Source organism: Drosophila kikkawai, chromosome 3R, assembly GCF_030179895.1.
Source record: "Drosophila kikkawai strain 14028-0561.14 chromosome 3R, DkikHiC1v2, whole genome shotgun sequence".
In the NCBI taxonomy this organism is placed as follows: domain Eukaryota; kingdom Metazoa; phylum Arthropoda; class Insecta; order Diptera; family Drosophilidae; genus Drosophila; species Drosophila kikkawai.
Window position 1 is genome coordinate 13,335,225 of NC_091731.1, and position 26,826 is coordinate 13,362,050.

The 26,826-nt window shown below is 39.7% G+C and overlaps 4 protein-coding genes and 1 long non-coding RNA gene across 7 annotated transcripts; 3 read left to right on the forward strand and 2 right to left on the reverse strand.

Annotated features, from left to right (window-relative positions):
- The first annotated feature begins 11 nt into the window (after positions 1-11).
- On the forward strand, positions 12-1,061 carry LOC108083920 (mitochondrial import inner membrane translocase subunit Tim22). Its single transcript, XM_017179915.3, has 3 exons — positions 12-381; positions 459-652; positions 862-1,061. The coding sequence occupies exons 1-3, from the start codon at positions 132-134 to the stop codon at positions 1,015-1,017; spliced, it is 600 nt and encodes a 199-aa protein (XP_017035404.1). The 5' UTR covers positions 12-131; the 3' UTR covers positions 1,018-1,061.
- A 215-nt stretch (positions 1,062-1,276) lies between these two features.
- LOC108083933 (leucine-rich repeat-containing protein 70) lies at positions 1,277-6,653 on the forward strand. The gene is made up of 3 exons (XM_017179936.3): positions 1,277-1,737; positions 3,379-3,639; positions 4,745-6,653. Exons 2-3 carry the CDS (start codon positions 3,616-3,618, stop codon positions 6,338-6,340), a joined length of 1,620 nt encoding a protein of 539 aa, XP_017035425.1. The 5' UTR covers positions 1,277-1,737; positions 3,379-3,615; the 3' UTR covers positions 6,341-6,653.
- On the forward strand, positions 3,659-4,390 carry LOC138928777 (uncharacterized). Its single transcript, XR_011445126.1, has 2 exons — positions 3,659-4,149; positions 4,229-4,390. It is a non-coding gene; the product is annotated as an uncharacterized lncRNA (long non-coding RNA).
- Positions 6,654-6,691: 38 nt separating the features above from the next.
- Positions 6,692-9,119, reverse strand: dind (diamond). The gene is made up of 5 exons (XM_017179933.3): positions 8,982-9,119; positions 8,879-8,926; positions 8,402-8,802; positions 8,144-8,345; positions 6,692-8,087 (listed from the first exon to the last, which is right to left on the reverse strand). The coding sequence occupies exons 1-5, from the start codon at positions 8,994-8,996 to the stop codon at positions 6,969-6,971; spliced, it is 1,785 nt and encodes a 594-aa protein (XP_017035422.1). The 5' UTR covers positions 8,997-9,119; the 3' UTR covers positions 6,692-6,968.
- Positions 9,120-9,904: 785 nt separating this feature from the next.
- Men (Malic enzyme) lies at positions 9,905-20,520 on the reverse strand. Of its 3 annotated transcripts, none has more exons than XM_017179943.3 (4): positions 20,379-20,520; positions 16,726-17,455; positions 11,024-11,952; positions 9,905-10,962 (listed from the first exon to the last, which is right to left on the reverse strand). In XM_017179943.3, the coding sequence occupies exons 1-4, from the start codon at positions 20,438-20,440 to the stop codon at positions 10,287-10,289; spliced, it is 2,397 nt and encodes a 798-aa protein (XP_017035432.1). In that variant the 5' UTR covers positions 20,441-20,520; the 3' UTR covers positions 9,905-10,286. The 3 variants fall into 3 exon arrangements, with proteins under 3 accessions (XP_017035432.1, XP_070142740.1, XP_070142741.1); XM_070286639.1 differs by lacking the exon at positions 20,379-20,520 and adding an exon at positions 18,231-18,374; XM_070286640.1 differs by lacking the exon at positions 20,379-20,520 and adding an exon at positions 17,746-17,798.
- Between the last annotated feature and the right edge of the window lie 6,306 nt (positions 20,521-26,826).

Sequence of the window (26,826 nt, forward strand, 5' to 3'; positions counted from 1 at the left end):
GTTAGACCGTCCCTGGAAACAGCTGTTCGGCGATGTGATAATAATTTCGGTTTTTTTTTTTACCAAAACACGTTTGACCCGTAAAAACTGTTATTCTGAATAGAAATTAAAGTAAAAGCCTTTCGGCAAAGATGTCCTTCACGCCCAACGCCGAAATCCTGCAGGAAACTCCTCAGGCGCCAGCCCAGAAGCCACGGATGTTCGACGATGCAGCTCTGGACCATTTGGCCATGCAGTTTGTGGGCAATTTGCATCGCTACCGCGAGAACATCGTAATCCCCTCGAGCAACGGCCCGGTGAAGATCAAGACCAATGAGGAGAAGCTCATCGAGACGGGGGTGGAGAGCTGTGGCTTCAAGTGCGCCATGGCCTGTGTTATGGGTGGGTTTTTGGACGGTCCAATTCTTTTTAATTTGAGTTTTGGAATAATCATTATATTATTTGTATCGTTTTTCCAGGCTATGGTCTTGGTGCTGCCTTGGGCCTGTTCAGTGCCTCTGTTAATCCCAGCATGGCAGATCCCTTTGCCAATACAAAGAAACAGACGGCCCGCGAGGTTTTCCGTGAAATGCGGGGCACCACCCACTCCTACGCCAAGAATTTCGCCCTGATCGGAATGATGTTTTCCGCCGTCGAGTGCACCATCGAGAGTGTGAGTTAACTTTTGTTGTTTTCAAGGACTTTTTTTAAATTAAAATATAAGTAAAAAAGTCGTAAATATTAAAATTAGAAAATTAGGAACCATTTTGGTCTTATTTATTATTTTTAATATATTTTACTACTTTTTAAGCTTTCTTTAAAACATAATTAAGCCTCAAAAATGTATTTAATATTACTTTCTTCTGTTTTGCGATCTTGCAGCATCGAGCTGTGACGGATTGGAAGAATGGCACCATTGCCGGAGGCATCACTGGAGGACTAATTGGCCTGCGAGCTGGCATCAAGGCGGGCATTATTGGAGGACTGGGATTCGCCGCCTTCTCCACGGCCATCGACTACTATATGCATTCTAGATAGGCTCTGTTTTTCTTTCAGTTATAAATGTGTTTGTCTTTAACCAATGCGTATTGCGTCTCTTTAATGTTTGTAAACTGCCGCACTGTGGAGGAAATGACTGGAGCACGACTTGATTTCCGTTTGGAGTCATGACATTTAGAGAGAGAGAGAAGTGCAGCTGCCAGCCATTAATATTGCCCCCATCAGAAAGCACTGTGTGGCATAAACAATGTGCCGCAGTTTGGATTTCAAATTCGGCCAGCGAGCCCCCGACCGGTTTATTTGCTTCGAGGGGGGAACGGGAGGTAGATCTGTGTCCATTTTGTGGGACTGGGAATGGGAACGGGAACGGGAATCTCGATCCAGCAGCAGCAGCAAATATCCAGTTTCGGTTTGTGTTCATTCGTTCAGTTCGATTCGAGCGGCAGGCAGGTAGACATCGTTCGTTCGCTGCTTCTTTGGAGAATTTCCGCTTTCGGTTTCGGTCTCAGCCTTCGCGCGTGGTCCCCGAGACGAGGATGAGCATCATTGTGGCGGCAGCTGCAAAAGTGCAACAACAGTAGGAACATCCGCCGCAGCAGCAGCAACATCAACATCAACATCATCCGTAACCGCAGCCACACAAAAACGGGTTTCATTTTGCAGTCGGTGCTGTGTGGTTGCATGTGCGGTTGGGTCGCGTGCAGTTCACGGAGTATGCAAAAGGCCTTAATCATTAAATTAAACACAGACTAACGACTAGTAAGCACATGAAGGAGTCCCAAACCGCGCGTCTCGATCTCATCCTCATGCTGGGCTCTTGCGGCTTGTTGAAAGAAATCCAATTGTTGGAGAGGCGACGGAGATCAAATCTCTTGCGAGTGGAAGATCTACGGTGGATACATGTTCAGGGATCTCAGCTATATCCTAAATATAGTTTTGGATTTGTTTTTATTTTTATTATTTTTTATTAAGAAAACTTTTAAAGACTTGGCCATATTTTTCCTCAAGAATATTACATATTTTTAAGACGAAAATAATTACTTGAAAGTCTAATGTCTTTAATTTGTGAATTTTCAATGGTTTTCCCTGCCAAAAAGTATCCACTGTACATCAACAACGGCGCAATCGTGACTCACAAGTGTCTGGGCAATGTTGGTCTGGTGTGGCTGTGGTCCGTCGCCTTCGTCGTCTGTCCGCTTGTTTATGCAACCAATTCCAGGCCACAAAACATCTCTTGTTTGCCTTTCTCATCGTCGGCAGCTGCGAACAGCTCAATTCTCCATTCTCGCCCTTCGCCAGCGGAGAGGAGGGGCAAGTTCAATGAAACCAAGTGACACTTGCAATAATAATTGCGATGGCATCTAATTGGATCCGATCCTCCCCTCGCTGCCCCAGCAAGTGAATCAAAAGTGTTCGAAAAAGAGAATCAGCAGCTCTCTCGGTTGAGTCAACGTTTCTTTTGGCTTTCAACGCCATTTGTTGCCACATCGAGAGACAAAGTAATAATATCTTATCTATAAACAATCATCTGCTGGCTTAAATACAATACAGTCTTACTTCTATAAAGAGAATAATTTAAGAGAATTTAGAAAATGTGATAGAAGCTTCCAGGAAATGTTTACATTAAAAACAAACCTTGGCAAGGTTTTTATTCTTTCTTCTTTAAATCTTCCCTTTAAATGTTATTAATTAATGAAAATTACACTTGCAATTTATAGGTTTTATTGAATATAGAACAGTCTGAAAAGGATTTAGCTGTAATCTCTTTAGTCTCTGATTTTATGTTTTTCATCACTCATATTTATGTATATTTTTTTAATTTTCTAATGAGATCACCCTTATAAAGTTACAGGATTCATTGAATATTGTATAATTATGTCAAAGATTAAGCTATATCATTAGTTTCCAATTCTACCTTTGTCATAAGTCATACTTCTTGTTATTTCTTCAAGTTAAAATATAGAAAAATATTTTTAACTTCCATAATCTTTTAAAAGTTATAGATTAAAAAGGTATATTATATATTCAGAAAATCCCACTTGGGAAGTACGACTGTATATGATGTTCTCTGTTTAAAGAGCTATGTGCAATAGCTACTGTCCAATAAGTTCAGGTGAAAGAAAGAAAGCCCGTTAAGACGTATAGACGACCTTGCTGAGAAGATATTGGAGAGACCGAAAAACAGTAGACTTGAGATGTCGATGACTCAATTAGAATTCACTTTTACTTGAATGATTCTTCTCAGATAACAAAGTCCACGGCGACGCTGGGAGAATCGGAGAGTGCAAGATCCCGCTGGAGAATGAGAATTAAATAGAGAGGCGCTCTCTCTTTCTCAGTCCTGCCGATATCTAATCAAAAACAAAATAATGCCCATGGCGGCTTGATTCATTAATTTAGTTCCATTTTCCGAAGCAAGCGGTGTGATCCGCTCCGCGCTACAAAAAATAACAATAATAAAGAAAAACGAGTTGAAGACAACAAAAAAATTACAAACAAAAAACAACCTAAGCCAAAACACAAAGTGCACTTCGAAGAAACACGGCAACAGATACAGATAAAGTTACTATCCGAACACGAGGCGGTTAGAACAGAGAAAAAACCAAAACCGAAACCGATACCGATACTGCAACTACAATGAAGTACAAATTTTTGCTGTTGGTGAGTAAAAAGTATATATTTCAGTCTTTTCAAAACATTATCGTTATCTTATCGCACATACTTTTGGGCCCAGATAGTGCTGGGAAGGGAGTGTGTGTTCAATATGGCTTCTCCCATTGGAACCACTGAAGAGTGTGGGAAGACCTTTTTATTATGGTGACCTCCTTCTGGACACGCAATTAGTGCCTGAAAAGTATCAGTAGGATGTCATAGGTTATCAGCGATCTCTATGAGTCAATCAATGTGAGTCATATTTGATTTTACTATTTATTTCAAACCACTCCGTTTGAGTTTTCCTTCAGAATATAGAATGTAAAATGAAAAATTACCCGAATATAATTTATTTGAAAGCCCTGAAGGGCTGTAAAAGGCTAGCCCAGCATATATTTTGTCTCTGTTGGCTGGCTGAACTTGAGATCCTCCTACTTGATTTTATATTCTTTGAAGTGGACACCGTGGAAGAAACAACAGAGGGAGATATATAACCTAAGCTGATCAGATATATTATATGTATACCTTAAATTATATTTCAATATGTTGTGAACATAATAATTTAAAAGAAATACAAACATTGGCTTCCCATACTCAGCTTTCATCCAAGGTTGGCGTCACCGATCTCTAAAATGACTGTCTCTGTCTGACCACTTGAACTTCTGGTTAATCGTGACATATGGGAAAGTGCTCGAAATCGTAATCAGATATTACATTAGTCGTGAAAAGTCAATGCAATAAAAACACACATCAAACCATAGACACGTGCGAATTACTCGGTTTGGTTTTCCGGGAAAAGTTTGCCTGAAATAAGGTCTTAGTCAGCGCATTCTATTTGGTTTTTTGTTTATATTTTTCTACCAAAAATAACCAAGGAAGTACATGAACCCAAAAAAATGGCAATAACCTTGCGGTGTAATCAGGCATTAATGCTTTCTTTAGATTGTAATCAGAAATTGTCTCCGGATTTCCTGATAATAATAAAAACCTCAGAACAATGATCTTATAAATTCCTTAACTTTTAATTAATATTAGCAATTTATTGTTAGATTTTAAAAATTAATTTTAAACATTTATTTTCTTAAAAATAAATTAAACTTTCTTTTATCTACAGCTCCTTGCTGGGATATCACTGCTCCTGGCCACTGGAGTCCACAGTCAACATGAGGACATTCCATACCAGCCTGTAGCCAATATCTGCCAGACGTGCATGTGCCTGAGCAGCCAGGACAGTGATCACAGGACACACTTCAACCTAGACTGTTCGGTGAGGAACTTTGAGCACATTCTCGCCCGCTGGCCGGAGGAGTTCGGTAGCCAGGCAGTGGCTGGTGGAGCATCCACAGAGATCGTCGTCTCGTATTCGGGCAATCGGATCAGGTTGCTCCAACAACTGCCGGCCACGAATGCCAGTTTAACGCTCTCCTGCCGACACTGCGGTCTTCAGGATCTTCAGGCTCCGCTCTTCATGGATGCGCCCAATGTGGAGGCGCTGTACCTGAGCTGGAACGAGCTGACCGACAATGTCTTGAACCCAGGTCTCTTTAGGGGTCCCTGGAACAATACTAACTACGAGCCGATTGGCTTGAAGGATCTGGACTTGAGCCACAATAGGATAGCTAGGCTAGAACGTCTACTCTTCGAGCATACTCCGCATTTGGTCAAGTTGAACCTGGCCTACAATAAGCTCAGTATCCTGGATGCTGCCACGACGGCCGCCGTGGGATCGGTGACCACATTGCAGCGTCTGGATCTCTCCCACAATGGTTTGATGTCCCTGCCTGCGGAGCTTTTCCCAAAACTACGCAGTCTACGTATCCTCGATGTGTCCGGCAATGAGTTCACCGTGGTTCCTGCGAGCCTCCAGCAATTGGGCAAGTCTCTGGTCCATTTGAATCTGGCGGGGAATCAGTTTCCCAGCTTAAAGGAGAACAGTTTCAAAGGCTTGGTGGCCTTAAAACGCCTCAATATCAGCAGTTTGCCTGCTTTACGAAGCGTGGAAAAGGGGGCTTTGATCCTGCCAGCCGTGGAACAGCTGGACTGCTCCAGGAATCCCAAACTGGAGAATGTGGAACTGGGTGACTTGCTAAGCAGTCGTAATTTGTCGCAGTTGGATTTGTCGCGGAATGCTTTGACCACCTTGGTTCTCAAGGAAAATAACAACAGTGCCTCCGCCAGCAGCAACCGTACTATCCAAGAGCCCTGGCCACGACTTCGCCGCCTGAGTATCTCCGGGAATCCCTGGTACTGCAGCTGCGAACTCTTTAAGGCACTGGAGCTGTCCGGCCTCTCCCACATCGAACAGGAAGCTGATGGCACCGAGGCCCGCTGCGATACCCCCTATCTCCTGGCTGGAGCTCCGCTCTCCAACCTGACGGCCGAGCACATCTGCAACATGGTGATACCCAAAAAATATCGTGCCGTAGACGAGGAGCCACCGCGATTCCTGCGCCGTCGTTACATAATACTCACCGCCATCATTGCCAGCGTGGTGCTGGTAATAGGCCTGGTCATTGGATTCATTGTGGTCTGCGTGCGCCGGCGGCTCAAGGGCAGTGATTATGGAGTGCAGCCCATCCGCTACACCAGCGTAAGGGGCAGCAATTTGTCGCAGTTTTCGAATTTGCAACCCGCCTCGGTGGCCAGTAAATTTAATAATGCCCATGCCGGTGCCAGCAATGGTGCAACGACAGGCGCAGCCAATGCCTGATTGGGATTCCTGTCGGATTCCCAGTTCCAGTTCCGAGTTAGCAGCACAAGTTTCGAGCCAAAGATGTGTCCACGAAAGTGTTCCAGCCACTTGCAAGCAAATCCCCTACCGAAAAAAAAAGACTTTCTGTGCGAGCTATCAGTGTATATAAGTAGTGGTCCCCTTAAAGGAGTGGATTCTCCTTTCACACGATTCCTTATCCCCGAAAAATCAACCTAACCCCTTAGTATTTAGTGATGCCATCGATGTTTGTGTATTGTACTTAAGTTTCGAACATATTAGTTTGTAATAAAAAATATATAAAACAACTAAAGTTGGTCTTCTATATATCTTTAAGAAAAAACACTCTCATTATCCAGATGCTATATTTATCTACATAAAATCTTTATTGTTTATAAGCTTGTAACGAATTAAAAGAAGGAAATCTAGGAAACACAAACACAGGAACAACCGAAAAGGCAGGATGTGGTTTTGGGGTTCGGTACGTCGAAGAGTTAGCGTCGCTTTGCGCGCGGAGCTTATCTGTCCCCAGGTGGCCAGATAAACGATATATGCTTAAACAGATAATACCCAGAGCAAGGGAGATAGTACATAGGCATGTGACCAACGGAAAGAACAGCCGAATGGACTAGCATTCGCTTTCAAGCAGCTCCTCATCAGCAGCTGCAGCCGGTGGTGGCGGAAGCTTGAAGAGATTAATGGCCTGCTTCTGGGCCAGAAACTGCCGCATCTCGGCAAAGTTATCACGCTCCTTGTGCTGCTTGCTGCGTCGCTTGAAGGCCACTTCGTCGGCCGAGTCCGAGTCTGAGTTGGAGGCTGAGTCGTAGGTGGGCGAGGATGTTGTGTCTGCCAGCCGATTGTCGTCCTGCTGCTGCTGCTGCTCAACTTGTTCGATCTTTCCAAAGAGCTCATCGACATTGATGCCTTTGGAGGCGAGGACCTCGCGCTCTTTTTCGAGCATCACCTGACGAATGGGATCAATGCGATCCTTGAGTTGTTTCAGGACAGGTTTAAATTTGCCCTTCGTGATGCGCTTCTCGAAATTAAGAAGCTCCTTTTCGGGCGTGGGGAAGGGCGCATGCTGCTCCGCCTCAAACTGTTCCAGCCCCTCGTTCTCATCGTACATATAGGCATAGAAGTCATCCTTTTGCTGTGGTGCATCGACATTTTGCGAGTACTCCACCCTGAGTATGCTTTCCGGGAATTCTTCTCCCAAGTCCTCTTTGGGCCTTGGCGTCAATTCTCCCTCCAAGTCCAGCTTACTGTGCAGAAACTTGTTGTACACCAGCATCAGCCGCTGGAAGTCGTCACAGCACACCGCCAGAGCGTTCTCAATGCCACGCATATTGCTGGCCACAGCCACCAGCTCCTTGGAGTTGTTCCTGTTCGCCGCTTCCGTGGCCGTCAGCTGCTGCAGGGTTACATCCAGAGCTTGGCACTCCCCGGCCACGGCTACCATGCAGGCGCTGAGCTTCAACGAGGAATGCTGCAGCACGGCGATGGGTCCACTCCGCTGCTGCTCCGCCTTAGTCGCATTGAGCTCTGCCAATTCCAATTGCTTTCTGTTCTGCATGGCCATGGCCAGATTGCTAAAGTGCTGCTCCTCCTCCTGCACCAGCTGCCGCACTTGGCAGTCGATCTTTACGAGATCCTCGCTCAGCTGCGAGATCGAAGGACGCGTGGTGATGGTAAGGGCCAGGCGCAGTAGATACTGCGACTGCACATAGGCGAAGATGTTGTGAAAGTCCTAAAAATATAATATGTAAGAAAAGCGTTTAATTTGTATTCCGAATCTGTACTAACCTTTATGTGCTTGGGACTGTAGTCCGTGACATTGTTCTTGAAGTACTCGCACTCCCGCAGCTCCTCCATGGCGACATAATAAGCTCCATACTTCGCCGGCAGTGGATAGTCCGTCTCCATTTTGCGTGTCGCATCGTACAGGATCTCTGTTACCTCCTTGGCGGCTGTTATGCAATCCCAGGCACGCTCAATCTGTCGGGATCTGTAGGTGGGAAGGTATGAACAACTACGTATTGGTCATCATTTGGTGCAGCTTACTCTATCAGTTCCGCCTGCTTCATGATGATAATCTCCTGAAAGTAAGTCATATTCCGGCGAATGCAGTTGCCGAACTCATCGATGGTCTTCACCAGCTGCTCCAGCTTGCGCTCCACGATTTTGTTGCGGCAAACAAAGACGCTCTTAACGGCACACAGAGCGGCAAAGGTGCCACTGATCAGGATCGAGGGGATCATGGTGTATCGAACACTGCGTGGGGTTATCAGATGCTCGACCACAGTGCCACCCAGTATCAGGCAGGCATTCCGAGTGGTCAGCAATTGCCGGCCAAGATTAGCCGCCGCCTGCAACTCCTGAATACACTGCTCCAGTGCCTCCACATGGTCCACGAGCAGGCGCTTGGAGTAGAGTATCTTCTGCAGCAGTCTGTCTTGGATTACCTGTTTCGGATTATTATGCACATTAATCGAGGTGTGTGATTTATTTATAGCATCTGATTTTCGGCACGGCACTCACCTGCTTCTGCTTCAGGTCGTCCCCCAACTGTTGCAGCTCAAAACGTTGCTGTAAAAATAATTACCGTTAACATTATCAGTTAATTAGTTACTTCCTGGCGTACCTTGAGCCCATGCATTTTTTGCCGTTTTGTTTTCAGTTTGGTTTTCCATGCATTTTACCACCAGCGTTGGCAAATTAGCTATTTGCCCGCTAGATCTGGCGGGTTTTAAAAGCACAAGGCGGAATAATTTGGAAGACGTCGTATTTTTATGCTGTACGATTCCACACTTAAATAATTAAATTAAATTCACCCCTTAAAAATGTACTTAAGCAAGTAATAATGTATACATTCTCGGTGATAGCTTGTTTTTTTTACCATTTCCTCTTTTATATTTATTATTACATTTACACATTACACTTTAACAACACTGTTTACGACAAAAATTTGCAAGCCGATAGGATTATCGATATGTCTTGTGACGCTGTTATCGCACTAAGGGTATTCCATCCATTTGAAATAATCGAAAGCTTCAAGAACTTTGATTTCTTCCTATAATTTATTATAAATATTCCCTTGACTAAATAATATGAGCGCAACAATAATAAAATAACTGGCGAAATTACAATTTAGTTATTAAGAATTATGTTTTAAAATTCCTAGAGTGATAAAATTAAATTTAATTTTTACCATTATAACTGAAGTGGTTAATTATAAACAAAATATAATAATAAAATAAAACTATATTGAAAATCATAATATATAAATTTATTAGGTATAAGTTTCCACTACCCATAATTTGTTTTGCCATCTCTAAATAATATATCGGCGCTAACATGAGTCAACATATCGATTTTTCAAACTAATTTTATAAGCTTTTTATACAACTAGATGAAGGATTTAAGAGCTGGCTTAATTTTAAAATACAACAAAAACTACAAATATGTAAATAAATAAAAAATAAATTCATTACGATTTATTTCAAGAAATAGGAAAAACTTCCACAAAAACCTTGTTAAAAGGGGATTTCTCAATAAAACTCAAGATTATAATTCTTTTTTATTTTTATTTTTAGATACTTAGAGTAGTTTGTGTTGTTCAAGATTACATAGAATTTGTTTACATATCTATTAGATCAATATCCCATTTACATAGAGTCAACATCATAAAAAAGGGTTCGCTGCATTCTCTTCCTTCATCACATCCCTCTCCATAATGATCTCTTGGGCTGCGAACAGGGGCTAGTTGGTTGGGTGGATAGTGGATAAGTGGGGTAGGTAAGGCGCGCTGCTAACTTGGCTATACGCTAGACGACAGATGTGCGACATTATAAAATAAATAACATGGTTACTGCTCGCTGCCAGTGCCGAATATCAGAGGTGGCCACTCCATTTTGTTGTTGGAGGGCAGACGGAATGGATCTCCATCCTACATCTTATAGGTGGCGGGCACGGAGCGCGGATAGTCCAAATCGTACATCTGGGCCTTGATGAAGGCGACCTTGTTGGCCGGCTCCGGACGGATGCTGGCCAATCCGTTCTTATAGGCGTATTCCACAATCGCATCGGCGATGGCCACCGAGCAATTGACAATGGAGTTAAGAGGTGGATACAGGCTACCCTTATTCAAGTCCTCCTTGGAGACCAGCTCCGCCAAGCGTTCTGCAGCCACCAAGAAGACCTGCTCGGGAATGGTTAGCATGCCGGCGCAAAGGACTCCCAATGCCACTCCAGGGAAAATATATGAGTTATTTCCCTGACCCGGATAGAACTTCTGTCCGTTGTACGTCACGGGGTCGAAGGGCGAGCCGCTGGCGAAGATGCAGCGACCCTTGGTGTGGGTGTACGCCTCCTCGGCAGTGCACTCCGCCTTAACGGTTGGGTTGGACAGGGCAAAGATAATCGGGGTCTCGTTGATCTCGGCCATCAGCTCGAGGATCTCCTGGGTGAAGGCACCACCCTGGGCAGCAGCTCCGATCAGAACATTCGGACGCAACTTGCGCACTGCCTCCGACAGAGTATCGATGGGGTCGTGGACCTGGGCGAAGTGTAATTTGTGCTCGGTGAGTCCACCCCTTGGGCGATCGCGAATGATCACACCACGGCTGAAATCAGGACAACATAATTAGTATTGCATTAGGCTAAAGATTTCAGAGTTTTAGTTACCTGTCCACCAACCAGATGCGGGACTTGGCTTCCTCGTCAGTCAGACCCTCGGCCCTCATGGCCATCACACAGAGGTTGGCAATACCCAGAGCAGCCTCTCCGGCGCCCAAGAACAGCAGGACATTGTCCTTCAGCTGGGTCTTCTTGATCTTCAGGGAGGCCAACAGACCAGCCACGGCCACCGAAGCGGTTCCCTGGATGTCGTCGTTAAAGGTGCAGAACGAGTCCCGGTACTTGGCCAGCAGACGGAAGGCGTTGGCATTGGCAAAGTCCTCGAACTGGATCAGACAGTTCTGGCCAAAGCGACGTACGCAGGCGTGCATAAATTCGTCGACGAATTCGTCATAGGCTTCACCAGTGGTACGCTTCTCGCGCAAACCGATGTACAGGGGATCCGCCAGAATGGATTCGGTATTTGTGCCGACATCCAGGGTGATGGGCAGGCACTGCGACGGCTTAATGCCGGCCAGAGCTGTGTACAGCGACAGTTTGCCAACGGGAATGCCCATGCCATTGGCACCCAGATCTCCCAGTCCCAGAATCCGTTCGCCGTCTGTCACCACGATCGCACGGACGTCCGTTTCCGGCCAGTTCTTCAGAACATCGTAGACGTGTCCCTTGTCCTTGATGGAGATGTACATGCCCTTTTGGTTCATGTGGATCAGGCTGTAGCGCTGGCAGGCCAATCCCACGGTGGGCGTGTACACCAGAGGCATCATGTGGGCGATGTCGGAGGCCAAAACCTTGTAGAACAGCCGCTCGTTGCGTTCGGACAGACCGATCAGGTACATGTACTTGTCCAGGCTCTGCTCCAGGCGATCCAGCAGAGTGCGACAGTGGTCCACTTGGTCCTTCTCACTGCGCACCACATAGGGCAGCAGGCCATGGATGCCCAGCTGTTGACGTTCCTCATGCGTAAAGGCCAGGCCCTAGAAGGCAGAAGGATATATATTAGGTAAATTATTATTAGGTATAAAAAATGTTTGCGATCGCCCGATTTGAGTGGCCTGATCATCTCACTGAGCTATGGTTATGAAACCGTTCAAACAAAACAAAAGTGGAACCCGAACGGTGGAAAGTTTGTTCCCTCTTATCGGTGATGACCCCACGACCTGAGCACGCGCCGCAGTATCACTTAGACAAGTTGCCTGGATCACCCGACCTTCACGGATCTCAGAAGATCTCTCACTGGCCGAGGCACGAGTCGGGTTTCAAGTTCAAAGTCAAGCAAGAGAACTGGAACATACAGTCGCCATTTGAGTTGCAATCAAAGCTATACTATTTGAGGGGAAGTGACTCAGCTGCGGCCTCGTTTCACACGCACAATGCTGTTAAGTTTTTGAAAGTTTTTCGCTACGTAATTGCTATGGTTATTATATTATTTTCGAAATGGACAACATAAGCTGATATTTCGTTTGGGGGCGTTGCTAGAAACTTTGACTAGGTCACATAGATAGATAAAAACTTACGTGCAAGGTGGCATATAAACAGATTGGATTATGTGGGGACTTGAGTTGCGGATGTACCTGCTAATATGCACATTAGGGAATAATTACTCGAGCTTTGAGTGCCAGCTGTATTTTTTTTTTTGTAATCGTGACCACACAAAGGCTGTTTGAAATGCCAAAGTTTATTACAAACTTCTGTGGTTAGCTAATTTGTTTTGAGCCTTGATTATGGCATATTTGTAAGTCTTAATTATAACCTGTTTTGTTTGGAAAATGCTTTTAAATTTTTCAATTTTCTCAATTTGTATAATTTCTATGGCCTTGAAGGCGGTAAGCTTAGTTTAGGTTAAATTTAAATTTAATTTGTTATTCGTCTGTCAATTTTAATAATTACTCAAAATTATATTTAGCAGGCCATCAATCACTTAATAAACAATTTCAACTTTGATTTACATTTACATTTTTGTAGTCACGCAATATTTTTATATATTGGTTCATTAACCTATTATTTGTAGTAGTTTTTAAATTTTCCTAATAATTTAATTCACTGCAACTTGGTTGTTTTATCTATTTTTGAAAGAGTCATCTTTAGTAATGAATTTCCCGTTTAACCACAAGCTAGTTTAAGATAAATGACATGGATTTATTTGAATTTATGCTCACTCATCATGAGAGGTAATTATAAGGAAAGCTTTTACTTTTAAAACTTTGCTCGCCACAAATGTTTTATTGATTTTTTGGGGGCGCGTTGAAATAACCAGAAAGTTTCTCCATTTATAAATGCTTAAATTTCAAAAGAAAATTATCACCCTGATGTTAAACTGTAAAATACCAGTGTGCCAAAAACAAGATGCTTAAAATAAAAGCAAAATTTAATCTAATAAAGGCTTAAATCAAGTTATTCGTTTGAATTAAATTGAATTTGTTCTGTTGCTTGTAGCTCAAACAATAAAACACTCGAGTGATCCCCATAAACAAAAATTTACTGCCTGCAGAGGCTCGAAATTACCCTTATCGTATGGCTACGTCATCACAAAAAAAAAAGAAATAAAAACTATTGAGGGAACGACACCGTTGACATTGAAAGCGACGCACGCCCCGGCGATAAGCGTGCGAAAGTGTTTACAAGCCGCCTGGCAACAAGTCTCCCCTTTCCCCTGATCATTCCCTGAATCAGCCGCTTCAAACATTCGAGCTATATAATCACTTACAGATTTGTATTCAAATATAATAAACCTAGAAAATAATGGGGTTTGACACTGCAATTGGACGTACATCAAAGGGAAAGCCATTAGTAATACATTAGTTATTATTAATAATGATTTAAAAATATTCACCATATTTAAATATAAAAAAAAATAAGAGGAACAGTTAATTATTTTGAAATATTTACTGAAATTACTCAAATATATTACCAATATATTATCCGCTTGTGTATAACGAATTTCAGAGCCATGCGTATACGTAATGGGCAACTCAGAGATTACGCATACGCATTTCAAATGAATTTGCAAAAAAATACCCACAAAAATCGACCAAAATCCGAACCAAAACACAAATTAGCGCTCAGCTGATTTTTTTTTATGCGCTGTCTGGGGCGACCAGTTCGATCATCATCACGATCGTGATCATGATCACCTCAATCATTATCACTGGCCGGAGCGTCTAGCGGCAAACTTTGAATACATTTCGAATGACGAAAGCGTCGCTTTAATCAGCATGAGTCGAGGTGGCCAGACAGACATAACAGGCAATTTCAAACAAAGTGTTTCCTCTGCCAAAAAGGTGAGCCAAGGAAAAGGTACATATTTACCCTGGACGCTTGTGTCCTTTGTGGGTCAGGCAGGTGGAATGATGAAAGGATGTGAATGTGGATGGGATGTCCCAGAAAATGGGGGAACTCTGAGAGAAGCTTGTTGCTCAGCCGGAAATAAAACATGGGGGTGCATGAGTCACAGTGGAATATTTAAGCAAAGGAAATATATATGTACAAATAAAGGTTGGTATACTTTTTTGTATTTTTTTTTAAAACAAAACTGCTACCAAGGCTCCCCTAAAATTAATTAATCTAATCATTTACATTATCGCCACCATTAAGTCCAATATAAACAATCAATACCTAATAAGTCATTGGGTAAACATTGGAATAATTCAACTATTTCAACAAGCTGCAAACACTTTGCTCTTTCATCCCATTGAACGTTTGAATTTGTTTAAATTTTTAATTTCCTTGGCGCAGCGATAAATAACAATACAAACAGTGGCAAAATAGCAAAACAAAAAAACAATCCAAAGCGTACAAATGCAAATTGTTTGCTATGCCCCCACAGTATCTGGTGTGAACAAACTCACAGATATATACATACTTATGTATGTCTGATTATGTGGATTATCGTCATTTGGCTCTTTGAAACAAAGTTAAATTGATGACTTGATGTAGGTCAGTTTTCGCTGGTTTTGCGGTTGTCTTATTTTCTTTCGTCCACTTCTTTTTTCTTTTTGAAGCGATAAGAACTTGAAAACTTTCCACAAGGAAATACGTATAAGGAAATGAAAACATTCATCAGCTGTTCGGGGAAGAAGTTTGCGATAAACAATTGTCACTTGAGCGGAGCGTGTCAGAAGTAATAACAAACTGTAGAACACAAGAGGCTGGCGCTCCTGATAAGAAAACTACTTGCCAAGATAATTTCTGGTTAAATTATTAATTTTCAGCCTGCCAAAATCCAAAAGATTGCGGTCTGACGTAAGACGGGAAAAAACTTTATTATTATTGCTTTTTAGCTGGGAGAGGGAGGAACTTTTTTCTGGAGTGGCCCACTCCATTATTCTTAACATGGCTTCTGTTTACATGGCCAGATAAATCCCCTTTTAGCCTGTGTTTAAGTGGCAAACAGGGGGAAAAAATTCCAATGCTTTGGTTGCAAAATAAATGGTGTATTAAAGGGTTTTTTCCTCTAAAAATGTCATTTTTTACTCTTAAAACTAGAAAGTGAATGATAAATCAAGGTATTTGAGAATAAGAAGTAATTCTTATTTTGAAAATATAATTAAATAATTTTTAGAAGAATTTAAGAAGCAATTTGCACTTTAAACTTGAGAACATTTACTTATAAAATCCATATTAGTTAATTTAAACTGTATTTAAAGAATGTTAAAATATTTTTCAGAATCTAATGTATTTTTTTCTCTGCTTCAAAAATCAAAATAAAAAAGGCGAAAAATACGCAAAGCCCATGCGCGGTGTCTCTTTGAAGTGCTCTCTAATATTTTCAGCAGCAATTCGTGCATTAGCTCTCCCATGCCTCTGTGGGAAAATAGCGGAAAAACGCTAGCATGCAAAACAAAAATCCCAAAACAACAGCATTGAACTTGAAAATGCAATTCAAGATATCAACTTTTATACAAATTCTGGCTGCGCATTTCACTATAGCCGCCTGATGCCCTACTTTTTGCTATTTGACATCCAGTCAATTGGTTCAATTATAAAAGTTGGCTATCGATTTTTTGACAGCAACCATAAAAATAATTAACTGAAAAAGCCAGCAGCAACAAAAATCGGTGAGCTTTGGTGTTCCAGTGTGGCGCGTGTATAATTATTATTTTTTTTTTTTTGGTTCAAACTGGACGTTTTGTTGCTGTCCCTGTCGCGCTCTATGTCATCTAAAGGTCACCCACACCACTTGCCGAAAATGAAGCCACTGCCAAAAAGTGTCTTTCTTTTTTTTGCTGGCAATCACCAGCTGACGTTTCCGCTTAATAGTTATTTATGTATTTATGAATTGGAATTTTTTATGCTCGTGTTGGCTTTAAAAATAGCAAGTGGCCTACAAAAAGATACAGAAATCGACCGCATGACCCTTAAAAACAAGAGATTTTGAAAATTAGCTTTCAAAGAATAGCTCGTGCGGTGGAAAAATCCCTAAACTGAGAAAATTTCATATTAATATACATAGATTGTTTCTTGAGAATTATGATTTTATAATGAATACATTTATTCATTTTAATGAAATACTACAGAAAATTTCTCTTAGATACTTTTAAAGTTTGTTATAAAGTACTATTTATAAAATAAAATAATATTTAAGAGACGATTTCTAATGCTAATTCCTTCTGGAAGACTTCCCCGAAGCCCAAGCACAAAATAACCATAAAAACCCACCCTAAAACCTTTGCCTGGTACTTTTCCACTATACTTTAGGCGTCGCGAGCAAGAGAATTCAAGCGAATGGCCAGGAAATAGATAGAACTCACCTTTGAGTAGCGCTTGTCGTAGAGACGATCGAATCCGGAGATGCTGCCCAAGACTTCGTTGTCGCCAGTGCCCCAGACTCCATGGCGATCCCGCGGAGCGTATTTCTCCAAGCTCACCTGCTTGTTTATACTCATGTCGGCTACGTTATTATTATTATTGTTTTTGGAGCAGGAAGAGGAGCTGTAAGCACGTTGTTGTTCCTGTTGCTGTTGATAGTGTAGAGCGTGCAAACTGCGCTGCAGCTGATTCCAGTGATGTCGCGAGGATAACGGTAGTCCTGCGGCCTGTGGCAAGTCGGGAGTGCTGCCTGTATGAGCTTTTTCAATGTCACACTGTTCCGTCGATGCTGCCCCTTCGGCGGCGCTTTTCGTTGTGATTCGTGTCGTTAGTTTTGCGAAATTGGAAAGTTCGTATTCGAGTGTCGTTGTGGTTGTAGTCGTATGATTGGAGCACACACGACTACTAGTACAACAGCAGCTTTGGGTGTGTGCGTGATTGTTGTTCGTGGGAGAGGAGCGCGACACATCAGCTGTTTGGCACTGAGCGCAACTGTTGCTCTCTCCGGCTGTGTCGCCGCTGCCGCTCTGAGAGCTGCCAACGGGAATTGTGGTCTTGTAGTAACCGCCGCCATCCTTCTCCTGGCTGTGTGCATGGTGGTGGTGGTGGTATGGAGTTATTTGTCCATTCGAAGGACTCTGGGAATTGTTGGCAGTGGGATATACCGGCGTGCTAAGGGCGAGAGAGGCAGAGAGAACACAAGACACGGGGTGAGTGACTAAGTGGGGAGAAGAGAGTGAGGCTGGGGGTGGGTGGCACATGGGAGAGCACACACAGAGAGGGAGACTATAACGGAAATGTGCTTGGGAATGCGAGATATGTTCTCTGTAATTCTCTGTAATTCAAATAAAGCTCTGAGCGCATCGAGTGTGAATGAATGTCAATGCGGGAGTGACAATAAACGGCATTGGCAACTTTCTCGGTGACTTCATGGATACTCTTCTTCGAGGGCTATTACGCACTTGGCTAACAGCTGTAAAAGCTTCCAAGGGCTCAACATTTAGGGATTATTGATTTTTGTACTCTATCGATTTTACTCAAAAATATATTTCTTTTTATTTTGACATATTTTAGGAACTAGTTTTCTGAATGTCTCCTTTAAAGTTTAAACCTATGTCTTATAAATCCTGAAGTGTATTTATGGTTTCGGTGCCCTTAGCTAGCTTACAAAGGCCCTTGATTTGCATATATATCCCGCATGTACTGAATGCAATACTTTTCAGCTCCATTGAACCCAGTGAACAGGTGATTCTCTGACAGACAGGCCTTCGAGATGGGTAGCGATAAGCGGTGACAAAGTGCCACTGATTAGCGCCGATCCACAAAAAAACACACCCACTTATGGTATGTATGTTCCATAACCCAAGTGCACTCAGGCGATACTGTGCTGCCATAGTATAGCGCCATATTATAATTATTAATTACTTGTTTTTACTTAATCACTCACAGCCGTCCAAAGGTTTTTCTGAAGCCGGAACAGCGCCGGAGAACCGAATACATGGCTGTGGATGCTGCCAGTGTCCTATATGTGTCCTATATATGTACTATATATATATTCCTGATACCGCCTTTTGATTTTTGTCTGCTGCCCTGCACAATTCGCGCTAAACTGAGCTGCAAAATTGGATTTGTTCTGTCGCCCAGTCTCTTTTCTCTTTTACATTTTACATTATTGCTATTTTGTTAGTTTTTCCGCACTCTTTCTCTCTCTCTCTCTGTGATTAGTTGGATCGATCATGGGCGGGCGGGGGTAAAGCAGCTGACTGATAAGGCGGTACAAACGCATATGCTATATAGCCCCACTCATGTCGTATAATAACAACAATAATGACGAGTACAATCATTTGTCTGGGACGAAGAAAACATTACGCTGAGGCGTGAAAAGCATGAGAAAAAATATTCCGGGAGAACAGCAGAGGTGGAAATAATAAGACAAAGAAGCAAAAAACTATTAATAAATTATTTCCTATTTAAAGTAGAATTGACTGGTAGTGATCAAAGGTTTACAGAGTTTATATTGTTGTGTATTAAATTGTTTTTCTTAACTTTGTTGTAAACTACAACAAGGTTTTTGCTTATAATGTGACGGTTTTTATTTCTGGTATAAAAATCATTTACAAAAATATATGAATTTGCAATGAAAATATATATAACGATATGGAGCTTTATGAAAATATATAGTTGGTTTAACTAATAATCTAAACAAGACAAGTTAATAAACAAATCTTTGGGTGTTTATTTTACAATTAATATAATGAAAAATATATGAATTTATTAATAAAGTATCTATTACTGCGTTCCTTAAACAAATAAGTACTAATTAACTTTTTCTGTGGCTCGAAAGGGTATTAGTTTCGACTGTCCAATTATATATCGCACTCATGCCACACGTCTCTGCTATAAATTATTTACGGCTAAGGCAGACTTGTCCAAAGACAGAAACCTAATTACGAGACGGCCGAAATAAAAACCTTAACCTTAACCTGTCCCGATCCGGCTTGCCTTGCACTTGAGTCAATCATACGCCCTGTGGGTCCGGACCGCATTTGCCCCGAAGTTTTGTACATACTCACATTCATTTATTACACAAAAATTGAAAGTAAAACACGGCAAGCCAATAAATTGGAATATAGCACATATGCGAGTTTTCGAGTAACCTTCATAAATATTAACAATTTACTTCAGCTGTGCTTAATTTCGAATTCAGTTTTACTTTTTTTTGGACAAGGATTTTCATCAGCAAAACACACCTGTCGCTTGGTTTTTGTTTTCTTTCTAGCTTCACATCGAAAATTGGTAATTATAGGTAAAATGTGTACTGAAGCTATCGATGGGCGGTGTGTCGTGTGCCAAGAGTTAGTTTTTTGATCGCATTTCGATGAGTTGCTCGTAAATCGCTGATAAAACACTAATAAACCGCACTAATGACACCTGAAGAGCTAGATTTATTAAAGGAGGCGTGGTCGTGGGAGTTGGGTTTGCGCTGGGTGTGCAATCTAGAAAAGCCAGGTAATTGCAGGTCTTAGCTACAAGTTTGGGAAGATTCTAATGGGGGAATTAGACACGCTTTGAGTATGGGAATAGAGTGTTTTTTGTTTGGTTTAAAATAGATTTTGTCTAGTTTAAGTTTCAGTTTAAGATTGATTTAAAGTTATGTTTAGAATATATAAAAAATAAGGTTTACTTATATACAAATTTTAATTAAATAAAAGGTTATATAAAAATTTAAGCAAAATGTTTATAATCTAAGTTTTATTTCTTAATGATTTCGGTATTATTTATTTTTCATTTAATTAATAATTTATAAAAAAAATAAATAAGTACAAAAACAACACAAATTTAAAGGTTAACATTTTGTAAAACTTTCCAAAAGGAACAAAATATGAAAACAAATTTATTTATAATTTTCTTTTAAATATTTCGAAATGTTATATAATGTTAACACCCTTAAGGATCTATTATATTTTTTAATGTTAGAATTTTGGCAATTGCTAAATAATTTTCAAAACTTTTCAACCATCTCTCGCACTGCCCAAATCTCTGTTCTGTTTGCTTTTGCCTTTAACTCGGCACTTTGGGCTTTCCCTTTCCTTACCCATTTTCATCATAATTCCTTATGGCATTGCGATCGGTGCAAATGGAGCTGGAATTACCCATTTTGTATTTTGATTTTCTCAATTTAATAAGCTATCGAAATTAAAAGAACAGGTGCACTTGAAAACTCAACAGATGTCCATAGACCGTGGGAAAAAAACAGTGGACGAAGGAGAACTTTTCACACGCGAAATTAAGCTTGTGTCCACACGAAAGTTTGCTAAATAATTCAGGGGGCGGCTAAAAACGAAATTAAAAACAGCGTTTTGCCAATTGCGCTGGACTCGGCCGACTGTGAACCGCCTGAAACTGAATCAAAAACTGAACTAGCGCCTGAATTGCCGCCTCGCCGGAGGCCACTTGTTAGCGAGTGGGGCGGCCCAAAGGCGATTGTCCTCTCCCTCACTCGCTCACACACGCAGGCAGCACGCGACATTTGAGTCATTTCGGTGGCCCCAGACGGCCACAGTGGAGCCTCTGAGGAAGGGACATATACAGGTGCCAAAATATATTATATTTATAGAATTTTTAAGCCTAAAAAGAGGTGTATCGCTTACATTAGCATCACTTATTGAAGATTTTAATTATTTAAACATAAATAAATTACGTTTAAAGATTCTTAAGGTTTAAATATTTCTTAAATTGTATTTAATAAATGTATTATTTAAACCGAAAATTAGTTATCATTAATAAAAACGTATATATCACTATATTTATCATTGTGCAAATCAAAAAGAAAAAAAACTAAGAAAAAAATTATTTATAAATTTATTCTAATGGATTGCAGGTTGTCATAATTAATATATTTAATATTATTTAATTATAAATATAAATTTTTGAGATAAAAATATATTGCTATTTAAAACATGAAAATATGTTGCGCTTCCTGCATAATATATTAATATTATATTAATAAAATATGTTTTCAATTAAGTCGTTTTTATATATATCCAGGTTTCACTGTGGGTGATTAATCGTTGCAGCCTTAGAGACGACGCTTCGGCGTTGAGTCGGACTTCATTTGAAGTCACACAAAACTCGAGCGGTTGGCCAATCGCAACGACCTTTTGAGGCGCACACAACTGCATGAAGCAATTTGTTGCTGCCTAATTAAAAATTAAAAAAAAAAATCATAATAATAATAACTTCAGATTTTAGAGAAGGCAACTGCTTGGCTGACCATCGCGTCCCAGTCGGCTGCACTTGGCAGCCAAAGAAAAACCTAATGGATATATAAACACTATGGATTCCGGGTCAATTAAGAATCAGTCAGGCATAACATTTGTGCAGCTCATGGGATAGTCGGCTTGGCCGAATCTTTTGGCTTTAACATTTTTGTTTTTGTTCATCAGATTTTATCACCTAATGATTTAACCGTGGCTTCAATTGTACTTGGGTGGCACTTGGATTTTAACATCAAAATATAAAACCGAAACGCATAATTTAAGCTCTTGTTTCGGCTGTGCAAATATGACACAAATTAATTGCAGAATCAATGATTGTTAGTGTAAGCAGAATTCGTGTTTTTCATGTTTTCTTTTCATTGTTTTTAAGTTTAGCTTTTTGCGAAAGTGTCACAACATAAAAAATTGCCACACGCTTTGAGTTGTGTTGTCAGGGTCAAATGTAATTTCCATTAAATTCGTAGACAAACAGATGTAATAGCAATAAAAAAGAACGAAACCAATGATAAATATTGCTAAAGTATTCGAGTTTTCATCATTCTTAGTGTTTTTCCATCATTATTGATATTTCTTTAAACTTAGTTGATTCAGTTGGTTTAAATTAAATAGCCAAAACTAGGCGTATATACATTATTTGATGTTTGTGTTTTATTAAAAAACTATGTGATTTTCATAAAACTAAAATAAATTTGGGCCAAGGAAATTTAGCATTGTTTACTATTTATTTAGATTATAAAACCACAGAAACCGCAGACAGTATACCAAAAATTAGGATGCCCTAATTATTTTTTTTTCTGTTAAAGTGAACTTAGTATATATTTTATTCTAGTAATTTCTTATAATAAAATACATATTTTATTTGTAGAAACTCAAAAAAGCTTGTCAAAGCTTTTGTTTTTTTAAGTTTACTGAGTAAACGATAGATGGCGCAATTTGTGGTTGCAGAAATGCCCGTTTTTACAGTATTTAAATATAAAGACAGAAAATAAATTTATTTAAAAAATTTGTTAAATTGAAAAAATGTTAATAGTGTGAATAACGATTATCTTTTCTTCCTAAGTATTAAATTTGTTAAATAAAGATAAGTTTTAAGATAGAATTTTCTGTTTTTATTTAATTATTTGTGTAAATATTATCTTACTAATCAACAAACCTCTTTTTAAAAGAATAGTAAAAAAAAAATAATACGGAAAAATAAAAAAATTCCAAGTACAACAACATTCCAGTTTACAAACGAGTAAACCCTTTGTCAGTCAATGACGATAACCCAAAGTGAATCAAAATCCCATATATATTCGACATTATAATTTACCAGTGAACATAATGAGTTATGATTGTTACTTTAGATGGATCCATTGTGTGTGTATATGTAGCAGCAGCCGCATCCTTGCGGCTCGCATGTTTTTCGCCTTTCCACCGGCTTTCCAATTTAATAACGAGGAGACGAGAGCGGAAAGAAGGAGACGACGGCAGCAACGTGCAACAAGCAACAAAGCAATCGAGGGCCACTTTTATCATCAAATGATTTTACCCAACTAAGCCGGTGCAATTTCCACGGAGATGTTCACTGAAAGAAAATATATATAAAATATTTTAGGGATGTATCTTATTTGACAAATCGATGAGATATACCTCTTATCGATACAAAGCCCACAAGACTAACTAAAAAATACAAATATATGTTTTAAATAATATAAAAAATTACATTTTATAACAATTATTTATTATTATTATTATATATTATTATTTAAACAAATTAACATCTTTCCTTTCATTTCTAAAAAGTTTATTACAGTGCATATAAGGACGACGGAATGGTGTCCTGGTAGAAAAAAATTGTACTCTGGTGTGATGGTCTCTGTATGGGAGTGCAACGGTAATCTATCATAATTTTTATATCCTAAAATCCCATTTTCGTATTAGAGCAAAAATGTCTGCTAGCAAATATAATAAAATGGCCAACACATCGACATCGTGGACAGCAGCCGGAAGAAGGTACGAGGGAGGATGGTGCAGCATCTATGCTCCTTGTCAAAGGATAACACACTCACACTAGCTAGCAGTCGTCGTCGTCATCGTCGTCGCTGGAGCAGGAGCTGCCTGCCATACCAACGGTATGAAATTCCAGCCAAGCGCTTGACTTTGCTCTATTTTCCACCCGCTCCTTTCAGGACTCTCCCCCGACCGCGTTTTATTTTTCAATGCCTTGGCTTTGGCTAGCACAAAAAACCGTTCAAATAGCCGGCAATTTTATGAGTCTCGCGCACACGATCTCAGTTGGTCTTGGGCTTTGGTCTCGCTATTGCTGGTGCTTCCATGCCGGAAATGCCAAACTGAAGCGAAAGCCTTAAACTTGGGGACACTCTAAAAACATACAACCTAGAAATTATAATGCTTGACTTATTTAAAAATAATTATTAATATAATATAACTAGCTACTTGTAGATATCATTTTAAAAGAATTATTCCTTAACTACAAAATGCTTTATTAGCTTCTACAAACTTTAAGTATACCCCAAACTAACAGAGTATGTGGAACAAGAAATAGCCAAGAAACTTTTCCTTCAATCCGTTTAGATGTCTGAAAAGCTGGGCAAAAAGGCAATGTGGCTTATTAATTTTAAAGCCATCAGGCTATCATTGAGTTCTCTTGCCGGACGGAAGGGGTTGGCATCGACGGAAAGTATATTTAAATTAATATGTGATAACTATTTTTTAATATATGGCCCTGACGATGGTGTCGGGTGACGGTGTCGGGCACAAGTCAATATTTTATATTTAAATTAAAAACGGCAACGACCGGTAAAAATACGACGAAGTAATGCGGCAAAAACCCAAACGAGCCAACGTGGCGTATAATTAATTTTTAAATAATAATATAAAATGCAGTCAATAAAAAAAATAACGGGGTAGACACAGTGCCGAAAAAAAGGCTTGCATCCAGTATTGATGCGTGGCATAAAGCGAATTCAAGAATATATATTAACGGGTATTTATTGAAAAAATATTTTTCGCTCATTTAAAATCGCTTTAAAAAAGGCTGGTGGTGGCTCATCCATGTGAAAGGCACTCCGTCCGTCTCATTATGATTTTACAACTACATTAAATGGGCTGCAGAGGCAACAGGGAGCTACACTTATATATAAATATATATATATATACTATAGCATAGTGCCTGTGGACAACATATGGCCGGAATATCATCACCGTCGGTGTTTGAGGCTTGTAATTTTGGCCACTTGATTATAATTATATGAGGAAAGGAGTAAACTTTATATATTTTAAATTATTCACTAGCAAACCTTTATATTTTTAAATTTTATTTTCCACAAATTTTGAATTTAACTTGTAAACATATTGTTTTTCTTCATATTTTGAGTACTGTTTATTTATTGGAATTAATTTTCATTGCTCTTCCTTAGAAGAAATAATGTGAAAATGAAAACAAAGGAGCGACAATCAATTTAATTAAAACTTTTAACAAGCTTTGCCTCATTTCACTTTCTCCCGGTTAGGCTTTTGGGACGACCAAATTTTTTTTGTTTTTGTGTTGCTGCTCGCCGATATGGCAACGTTTCATATTTGATATTAATTAAAAAGTTTACGCTGTTGCTGGTTGCTTTAAAGCAACTGTTGTAACAAACAAAAAAAAAAGCATAAAAAAAACTGTGAAAAAGGAAATCTGTTCACTGATGAAAAAGCCAAACACAATGGCAGTTGCATGTTATCCATCAGGAAGAAATTCCGGAAACGAAGGGTGAAAGTGAGGGTATTGGATTGGATTGGGTTTCATGTTGCAGCGGCAGCCGAAAAAGAAGCCCCGCGGTGGCGACAGCTGCTAATGTCACGCCTCTCCTCTGACATGGCAAAAAAAAAAAAAAAAAATTAACACCATGAACAGCGAAACAATGGAAAAATGAAAAATCCCTGACACGACAGGAACAAAAAATATCGAATATTAAAATTTAATATCTGACCTTCAATGGTGGAAATGACAAAGGCAAGAGCCTACAAAATATTCAAAATATTCTAAGCAAAAATGGTTCTTAAATTGCATTTATCATTTTTATATGAAGAGGAACCTTTTTTATTTTGGAAAGATTTTGATATTTATTTGTAGAAATATATTTACATTTAATATATAAGTTAATAAAATTATTGGTTTATAAAAATAGATTTATTTATTATCATGTTTTTTAATTATTATTCTTATTTAATCTTAAGTCTATATATTATAGTTTTGTAATAATTTTTGTGCAGATATTTGTTAGATATTTTTATGTTAAGCTACCATATTATTCTTAAATTTATGCAATAATTTTTAGAATTTTGTGAAAGAAGAGTATAATTTATTCATTTATTATCCATTTTATAATTATTAATCTTAATATCCTAATGTTTTTTCTTAAATCCAGTGTATTTATTTGTTTGTAAATCGGTTTTTTATTGTTTAAATAAGCGGATTAAGTGCCTTATAAACGACAGCTTTTCCGCGCTCAGAGCTTGACATAAAAACAACCTATTCATTGTAAGCCAAATTACGAATTTTCAACAAATTAAAACCCACAGAAAAACGACTCCTTTATGTACTCGTATTGATTTGCTAAATATCCGCCATAAGTCCCCATTGAAAGATCATTGAAAAGATGTTAAAAATGTAGGAAGGTGAAGGAAACTGAAATCGAAATGCAAATTACTTCCCTTTTCCTCTGTTAGCTATTATAATATAAATGTAATACGGATCTGGCCCCATTTCTTATACTTCCTATTACATAAACATAATGCTTGAATGCAATTTTTTTTTTTCAATTTACATACGTATCCGTGGCGAAGGGGAAAAACGTGAAAGATATATATTCCTGTATTTGCGCTCTTTGAAAACACGAAAATGATTCGCATAACTCATAAGTCTACTTACAAGGGGGAAAAGAGGATCCGGATTCCAGACCCTCCGGCAAATCCCGACATGCAAATTGGTACATACATATGTGCTCGTGAATATACATATATTGTGCCTATGACATTTTCAAATCAACGAACGTTGCGACGACAACTCGCCTTTCACTTTTACCTCATAAAAGTCAAGCGCCTCCACCTCGAAATCGCGCCTTTTCCTAGCGAAACAATATCCTCGAAAAACTCACTGGCAAGCGAAGAAAAAGGGGACGAAATTAATACACTGAAGAAAATATTCTGAAATTTATTGAAAAATTCCGAAAATTCCGAAAAATAAGTAAAGTAGTGAGCTAATATTTGTAACTAAAA